The sequence below is a fragment of the Mya arenaria genome, chromosome 8 (assembly GCF_026914265.1).
Source record: "Mya arenaria isolate MELC-2E11 chromosome 8, ASM2691426v1".
NCBI lineage: Eukaryota > Metazoa > Mollusca > Bivalvia > Myida > Myidae > Mya > Mya arenaria.
In genome coordinates this window covers 40,309,002-40,318,599 of record NC_069129.1, presented here as the reverse complement: position 1 = coordinate 40,318,599, position 9,598 = coordinate 40,309,002, and the positions used below count along the sequence as shown (strand labels likewise).

Below are 9,598 nucleotides of genomic sequence, written 5' to 3'. Positions count from 1 at the left end.
GAATTAGACATTCCGTAATGACTTTAATTTTCAACAAGTGTTTCATTTTGTTAACTTTATTTTGTAATTTTCTTTTAACTTTATCACCGATTATGGTATCAAATGTAGGGTACAAAAGCGTATCACGAAATATTTTGGGTTTACTAAAGCGACCTTTAATTCCATTGTATATTTATAAAGCTAAACATTGTAAACGATTTTAAATATTGATAAATAACTACCAACATTTTCTGCATGGACAGAGAGAAATCATCATTTACAGCTAGATAAAAGATTAGTATTGGTTTTTGCCGTTGGCTAACCATGCCTGTCGTTTATGAAATCCACAATAGTATTACATGTATGCTATCCAAGTCCTCTCGTACTTACCTGAAGCTTATGAAACAGGGTAGACGCATTTCGTTATAAAACATTACTTTGGGTTATAAATAAACAAACCTGATGAAAGGTAGTACACGTGACTCAGCAATTATAGTATAGGCTATTGGATGCTTATTTTATGACATTTACATTGTTACGGGTGTTTCTGATTTGTTAAGCATTTTCTTTTGCACGGATTTTCAACAGCTCCTGTTTGACCTGTCGTTTTATCAGGCATTTCCTGTGGCTGTAAATCTTAAGATCATGGCGGTTGAACCAGGTATAGTAAATGTTTATTATTTCATATCGATTTTGCTATGAAAGGTAGATTTTTAAGGTTGACAGATTATACATGTGTTGAATATGTGATACTAGTTTATGTATATGATGTACACATTAAAATATAAACTATAAAGCGGCTTAAAATTATTGAACAGATAATTGTGGTTTTGTCCATATAATCAATATCAATTATTTCTTAAAACTTTGCTTTTGCTATACGAAATACCATGTTATAATTTAAGGTCATGTACATGTATGTATGTAACAATGCCCACCACTGTTTAAAGTGATAGCTTTAGACAAAAATTTATTGCCATACTGATAAGGTTTTACTCCATACTTGAACTCTTGGTATGATTACGGCAAAACACTGACAACATTTTCGTAAAACTCTCCTTTGCTATCAATCCTCTAATTTTATTTTAATAGATCTATAGACGTTGATGGTTCAAACCTATTCAACATTTTTACGTTCCTTGTTATAGAATAAGCATAACTCTTTTAGTTTATAATTATTTAATTTTACAACGATTGTGAAACAAGCTATTGCAACTTACACTAAGTCACTCTCGTTGGCACGATGTTTCGCGAGAGTGTGGTCTTGTGTTGTGGGGGAAACCGGAGTACCCGGAGAAAACCCACTTGTCCGGCTTGGTGACCACTAACTAAACTCACATTCCTCCAGGCCGTGAATTGAACCCGGGTCGCCTTAATTGGTGAGAGGCGAGTGCGCTAACCGGACAACAACCACTGCATAACATATTTGCTTGGGTATAATATGTATTACGTGCTCATTTTGAAGAGTTCGACATGAAATTAGGCACTTTAGCTTGTCATGCTTTAAAATAATCTAAAAAAAATGTATGTTTACGTATTTTATACATGAGCTGTTAATATGCATGCACCCCTGATGTCTGTATTTCATTATCAGGGGATGTCGATTTTGTAAGCAAGTTGGATGAAGCGAGCAAGAAGAAAGCGAAAGAAGAACTGAATGAAATCAATGACAAAGATCGCGAGATGGCCGTGCAGGCTTTCAGAGAGTGGATCCTGCAACAGAAATGGCTAAGAACCCCGACAGGTCAGTTTCTTTAGTCAAAATCATGTTTATGCATGCTAGTTGTGGAACAGAGTAGTGAGTGTGCGTTCAAACTAAGATGTTGTGCTAGAAAAATACATGTAGCAATGAATTTGACTTGTATGCCTTTAATTATTAGCCTGTACGGCTTTGATGGAGTGGGCACTGCATTAAAAATAGGTGAGAACCCCGACAGGTCAGATAGTTTAGTCGAACTTTCCTTAAACATATACACTTGCTCCAATAGTGAAACAGGCTAGGGTAAATATAGTTTAAAACCCCAACAGAGTAGGGTAAATGTTGCTTATAACCCCAACAGAGTAGGGTAAATGTAGCTTAGAGCACCAGCAGAGTAGGTAGGGTAAATGAAGTTTAGAGCACCAACAGAGAAGGGTAAATGTTGCTTAGAGCACCAACGGAGTAGGGTTAATGCAGCTAAGAGCACCAACGGAGTAGGGTTAATGCAGCTAAGAGCACCAACAGAGTAGGGTAAATGTAGCTAAGAGCACCAACAGAGTAGGGTTAATGCAGCTAAGAGCACCAACAGAGTAGGGTAAATGTAGCTTAGAGCACCAACAGAGAAGGGTAAATGTTGCTTAGAGCACCAACGGAGTAGGGTTAATGCAGCTAAGAGCACCAACAGAGTAGGGTTAATGCAGCTAAGAGCACCAACAGAGTAGGGTAAATGTAGCTTAGAGCACCAACAGAGTAGGGTAAATGTAGCTTAGGGCACCAACAGAGTAGGGTAAATGTAGCTTAGAGCACCAACAGAGTAGGGTAAATGTTGCTTAGAGCACCATCAGAGTAGGGTAAATGTAGCTAAGAGCCCCCAACAGAGTAGGGTAAATGTTTTTAGAATCCGAAAAGAGTAGTAAAATGTTGCTTAGAACCCCAGCAGAAATTTATATAAGGCGAAGAGAACTCCATCGTTCTTCCTGACCACGATGATTGGTTAAGTTTATATTTTAGTTCAAGTGTGATGACTGCTATACTGTGCTCGGTCTGATTTTATGGATAGAGGCCAATTATTTGTATCGATAGTGTGCTCTAGCCCACGAACATGACTCGGTTGAGAGACGGATACCTTTACACATTGGCCATACCGTCCTCGAACACATTTATTTGTCGGAACAGACATTATTAACATGTACGTATACTATACTTCTATATTCAGACTTTGCGTTTCTGCTACGATTCCTGCGGGCGCGAAAGTTCAGCCAACTCGGTGCGCGACAGACCATCGAAAACTACTGGCGTGTGAAAACAAAATCCCCGACCTGGTTTAAAGATGTGGACCCCACGGAAAAGAAAATCGTTGAAATTATGAAGACAGGGTAAAAAAGTTCACAAGTTTGTTAGCGATGGTATTCTCATTTCATGCTATGATTGCTGATTGTGTAATGCTTGCACTTCTGTCATAACTGCATTCACTGGGAAATGTATCTGCGCTTAAATAACCTGTGTGTCTGATAATTATGTTAAACCCGTATAAATAACGATACGTGTATTTTCAGATTTTATGTCATTCCAAAGACTACAGATAAATATGGAAGAAGAGTTATAGTTGAACGATTGGGTAAGTTGCGATTTATTTACATCTAACGTGCAATTATGTTGTGCAACTGTTTGAAAAGGTTTCGATTCACATTCTTCGGCTGGTGTATGTTCTAATTTAAAAATGATTTAGTAAGATCTGCTTTCGCTATTTTCTTGTCTTTCCTTTTTGAGACTTCGATGTTGTTTTTATTTTCCCTGTAATAGGGATCATGAAGGTCGGGGCCGTATCTCCATAGGCCTTTCCATCAATCATAAACAGTTGATAATCATACGATGTACATGCAATTTTAATTTTCATACGATGTACATAAAATTATAATTTGCATACGATTTACATGCAAAAATCATGTTATAAGCGTTTACAAAATGACAATTTTGACAGCAATATTTAAGTATTTAAAGCGAAATATACTTCGCATAACCTTGATTTATTGAATGTTTAACGCTACTTAAGTATATTTCAATATCTATTTATTACATATGGTATTCTCTTGTATGGTGCTTTCGTTTACACCCTTCAATGTTTCGGAGACGAGATTTTAGCTTGATTATAAAAGGTGCGTAATTTATGGCATTGTCGAACACAAAACTACAAAACATCCTAACTTATTTCCAGGCAACCTAGACATGAACAAAGTGAAGAAGAAGTGGGGGGTTGAGAATATATTCAGAACCATCTGTCTCATCTGTGACTGGGTCAACAGGGACGAAAATGTGCAGGTGGGGAACATGTGAATATATAGATGTAGCTAGATAATGAAGGTGTCGCAATTACCACCAAAATTGCTCTGCGTCTTTCTATATGATCTATAATTCATGTGGTACTGTTTTACACGTTAAAGGTACACCGAACCGTCATAACTTTATTATGGTCCCAGTTTTGAATTGATTCCAATGTACAAAATCTTGGCACTTGATTTGAAAATAGTAATATATAAACCTACAAGGTCTCTTAGTGTTCTTTGCAGACATCAAATTAACAAACATGCTAAAGTTACAAAACTTGTTACAATGACGACCAATTATCGTTGAACCTCTTTTGAGGTGTCTTGAAATACAACAGCATTTGCTGCTTGCTTTGTAATGCTTTAGATCAATGTATTTGTTCCATGTATTTCATGTTTCGTTTCACTTCATGTTTCGTAACACTTCATGTTTCGTTTCACTTCATGTTTCGTAACACTTCATGTTTCATAACAATGCATGTTTCATGTTTCATAACACTTCATGTTTCATAACAATGCATGTTTCATGTTTCATAACACTTCATGTTTCATAACAATGCATGTTTCATGTTTCATAACACTTCATGTTTCATGTTTCATAACACTTCATGTTTCATAACAATGCATGTTTCATGTTTCATAACACTTCATGTTTCATGTTTCATAACACTTCATGTTTCATGTTTCATAACAATGCATGTTTCATGTTTCATAACACTTCATGTTTCATGTTTCATAACACTTCATGTTTCATGTTTCATAACGCTTCATGTTTCATAACAATGCATGTTTCATGTTTCATAACACTTCATGTTTCATGTTTCATTACACTTCATGTTTCATGTTTCATAGCACTTCATGTTTCATGTTTCATAACACTTCATGTTTCATGTTTCATAACACTTCATGTTTCATAACAATGCATGTTTCATGTTTCATAACACTTCATGTTTCATGTTTCATTACACTTCATGTTTCATGTTTCATAACACTTCATGTTTCATAACAATGCATGTTTCATGTTTCATAACACTTCATGTTTCATAACAATGCATGTTTCATGTTTCATAACACTTCATGTTTCATAACACTTCATGTTTCATAACACTTCATGTTTCATGTTTCATAACAATGCATGTTTCATGTTTCATAGCACTTCATGTTTCATGTTTCATAACACTTCATGTTTCATGTTTCATAACACTTCATGTTTCATAACAATGCATGTTTCATGTTTCATAACACTTCATGTTTCATGTTTCATTACACTTCATGTATCTTAACACTTAACTAGTTCAGTGATTGTAATTCTAACTAAAATGAACTATTATTGATTTATACGATACAGGTGAACGGGATCATAGTTTTCATCGACAATACGGATGTCACAATGGGCCACTTCATGAATATGATGGGAACTGAGAATGGCAAGAAAATCATGGAGTTTTACCAGGTAGGGGACGCAGCTGACGACATTTTGTATTATGTCATTTAATTCTCTTCAGTCGGTAATATGAATGTAACACAGGAGAAAGGGACGATAATAATGGAGTTCTGCTATGTAGGGGACGTAACTCACTCATGTCATACACTATTCCTAAGTTCTTTGAGTTGTTTTTTTTGTTTGAATCTTAATCAAATTAGGAATATTTATAATATTAAAATTATGATCATTGTTTATTATTTCAATACTGTTATCACCATCCAATGAGCAGTTTCGAGTCATGCAATTTAATGAATAATATCAGAATTTGGCAGATACGATAAAGAGTCTTAGTAGCTTCTTTCACCATAAATTCAACAAGTCAAGACCTTATACTGTAACCCCGTCAATGTTGTCGAGCATTTGTATTTATTAATGGCACCTTTTAATTCATGAAGTAATCTACCCTAATGGGCGTTATCGAGTCAAATCAAAATGAAATATTGAAGTGATTTAAATAAAATAACTCAAAAAGTAATCGGTTTTTTTCAGAACTCGCTGCCTGCCAGAATGAAAGGCCTGCATATGTACAACGAGCCAACGTTCTTCGATGCTGTGTACGCCCTGTTCAGCCCGCTCATGAAGCAGAAAACGAAAGACAGGGTACGTTTTCTTCTGTATTTATACATCAACCATCTTTACAAGCCCCGTCGTGATTTATATAATTAAAAACTATGTAGTGTTAAATTTCAAATTAAGGTGCTTTAAGTCCTTTAAAATCCATTGTATGCTGACAAACCCCTGGCTTATCATTTTCAAATGGACATTTACATTAGGTTCTTTAAATGCCAACAGGGTGTCACATATTTTATTTGCACGGGATATATATTTTACTCCAATCAAACGTGTACGACGAGTGTATGTCCTTTAGATGCACATGCACGGACGAAGCCTGACGAAGGTTTATGAAGAGCTTGGGATGGAATGTTTCCCCGATGAATATCTTCCAGACGACTACAAGGGGCCTTCCGCGGGGTCCACGCAACAGCTCGTCGGTAAGTAAACCAAGGACTGCAAATTTCAAACGCAGTGATCTCCCCTGTTATCCTAGATGAAAATGCGCGGTAAAAGAGCATGTTCTGGTTCTACTTGTTGACACTGTAACGATCAGCTGTAGGCGGATGTGCGTTCATAATATAACATTCGGTTATAGACGGAAGTACATTTATAGTACGTTGATGAACTTGGTTGATAATATGCAAATTAGCAAAGCCCGGGCTCCGTGTGGATTGAGCATTTACTGTATATAAGGACAAGTGGACCCCTGTAGGGTCGAGCATGTTTTTCTCTGAAGGGATCTGTTGCGTCTTTGACGTTGCACGTTACAACATTCTTGTTGTTACTAAGTATTTGATGTCACATTGCTATTCTTTTGTGTGTGTGTGTGTGTGTGTGCGTGAGCGTGTGCGTGTGCGCGTGTGGGCGTGTGTGTGTGTAGCTGTGTGTGTGAGGAGGGGGAGGGGGTATAAAATATCGTAGGCTAAACCATTCAGTTTTTTGTAGTAAAAACTCTTATTTTGGAAGAAGGGTATTCGTTTGTTAGTTGCCTTTCAAGAATTGCCAAGTACGTTTCAGACTTGAAAACAACGTATTTTGTTTCAAGTAAAATCGTTATGTATGGCTGAATGCAATCAGTATCAGAGATAACTAAAAGTGTAAAACAAACATGTGTGTAACAGGGTATTCCATGTATATAGCGGCACTTATACGGTATCGCTATAGAGCTAGCTTTTATAGCGACGCGGTAGAGTGTCCGCTTGCAAAGCGAGGGGTCGTGGGTTTGAACTCCAACTGGTGCACATAGCAGTTTGTCACATGTATGAAACATTCCAACTCGAATTTTGTTTTCAGATACAATGATATCAGAAATTCAGTCTCCAGATTTCACGAGCTACATCAAGAACCTTTCCAGCGACAAGTACGGAGTGGATATTGCCAAACTGAAAGAGAACGACGCACCTGTGGCCTCATTTAGGAAACTCAATGTAGACTAGAAAAGACAATTGTGTACACTTACAGTCGCGTTGTACATATACAAGTCACATCTTCTTTAAATATAAAGATTGTTCTCTTGCCTGACGATTGACAATTTTGTTAAAGTAATGAAATAAGTCATCCCGTTATCTTAATGCAGGGGTTTGTTATATTGAACATCCCCAGACTCATATATATTCATTGTTTGTCCTGGTCACCCATTTTGTTTAAACAAGTGGAACAGCGGGCCTCATTTTCATAAGAAATATGTACATTAATCACTGCCTCTGAATCTGTTTTGTTGTTGTTCCGTTCTTGTTCTTTTGCTCAGGACTAAAATATGAGGAACGCATTCAAGCAGATTTAAAAATGAAAATGTTTTGTGAAAAAAACACTTAATGTGTAAATGCTGAACATTCACATGTGGTGGCCAGTGCAAGAGTGCAAGCGTAATGCTCAGAAAGCGTTCAAGATAGCCGTGTACAGTCATATTTGAATCACTTTTGATTAATAAAAACAGATCACAAAATGTATGTCCGTGTTAGGCCCTTGGCATGTATGCCTATGGTTTCATTTTGGCCAAAATCCGTCAAACGGAAAACTTTAAAAAATATATCACAGAAACAATGGATAGAAATATATAAATTATTTTTATTGAATGATGACTATACTAGTATTTGAATACACAATTGCTGTCACTTTGCAGCCACAACTCGTACAGTAAAGAAGAAAGTAGGTGTTCAATTTATTGTACCATATTAAATGAATGAAATTATTACAACTGTACAATGAAAACTACAGGCCCAATACGAAGACCTAGATTAGGGACAAGATTTACTGAACAGTGCACAACAAATACATGTATACTTTTTTATACAGCTTTTAGCTCAGCTCAACTTTCGAATAAAAACGAGGCTTTCTAACTCGCCCCGGTGTCGGCGACAGCGTCTGCGTCATAATTACTTATAAAACTGAATAATTTTATATATGGTATATAGGAAGAGATTAGGGATACCTTTTATGTGATTGCGTTTGGAGTCCCTAGAGTCAGGGTCAAGTTTGGCATATATTGACTAAACTTGGTATTTGGTAATAGTTTATTGAGACATATAATGATCGAGACCTTTCATGGGATAACATTTGGGGCTCTGGGGCCAAGGTCAATGTCATTGTTATTAAAAATAGAAAAACTGTTGAAACTGAAAAATTGATAAATCTCGACTATTAAAACTTGGTATTGAGGAAGAGTTTATGGAGACTTTTCATGAGATTGCGTTTGAGGCCCCTGTGGTCAATGTCCATGAAACAAAAAATAAAAAAAAATGTTGAAAATGAATATCTTATTGACATATCCTCACCAATTCATTTAAGGAATGTATTAATGAATGTACGCAGTTAGGCTGGTAAAAGTGTGTGGAGTCGACCCAGCCCAACTGCGATCATATCCCCGAAAATTACATCAATCACGCAATTCATTATTTGTAATTACACCAATAGTTCTTTCAATAATTGATAAAAAATACTTTATATCACTATAGAAAACCTTTCAGTAAATCTTTCTCGTCAATTCTGTAAATAACGACCCAACCGTAACAGGAAACGGTTTATGATATTACGTCATAATAACGCGGGGATGATCATTTCAAATCACTTTTAACGAAAAATTGAAACGTTAATGACAACAATAGTTTTAACATATCATAAATCAACACTTTCTTAAATGTTGATAAACGTTTTTCGTGACCTGCTGAGACAATACAACCAATAACAAGATGAAAAAAATCACTTTACATGTATATTAATATCGCAACCCGAACATATCCGGAGATGTTGCGTTTGGAAAATATTCGCAATTGCCGAAAGGCAGATCATTTAGGGAATGAAAGTTGAGGTGTAAAAATATATAGTATATATAGGAAGAGTTAATGGATATCTCATGGGATTGCGTTATGGCTAGGATCAAGGTCAATGTCACTGTTACTAAAAATGTTAGAACTTAATAACTTAAATTAGGGTCAATATACTTTCGCTAAACTTGGTATTCAGGAAGAATTTATGGAGATTTTCAGGATGTTGCATTTTAGGTCCCTGGGGTCAAGGCCAGGGTCACTGTAACTAAAAATAGAAAAACGACTGAAG

General features: G+C 36.2%; 1 protein-coding gene across 1 annotated transcript; it reads left to right on the top strand.

The window, feature by feature from the left end:
- The first annotated feature begins 367 nt into the window (after nt 1-367).
- Nucleotides 368-8,069, top strand: LOC128243710 (alpha-tocopherol transfer protein-like). Its single transcript, XM_052961630.1, has 9 exons — nt 368-640; nt 1,574-1,723; nt 2,895-3,054; nt 3,235-3,296; nt 3,894-3,997; nt 5,351-5,455; nt 5,978-6,088; nt 6,357-6,480; nt 7,337-8,069. The coding sequence occupies exons 1-9, from the start codon at nt 625-627 to the stop codon at nt 7,477-7,479; spliced, it is 975 nt and encodes a 324-aa protein (XP_052817590.1). The 5' UTR covers nt 368-624; the 3' UTR covers nt 7,480-8,069.
- The last annotated feature ends 1,529 nt before the right edge of the window (nt 8,070-9,598 follow it).

Coding starts and splice junctions, on each gene's coding strand:
- LOC128243710 (XM_052961630.1), top strand. Junction 3,055..3,234: donor GTTGAAATTATGAAGACAGG/GTAAAAAAGTTC, acceptor GTGTATTTTCAG/ATTTTATGTCATTCCAAAGA. Junction 3,998..5,350: donor ACAGGGACGAAAATGTGCAG/GTGGGGAACATG, acceptor TATACGATACAG/GTGAACGGGATCATAGTTTT.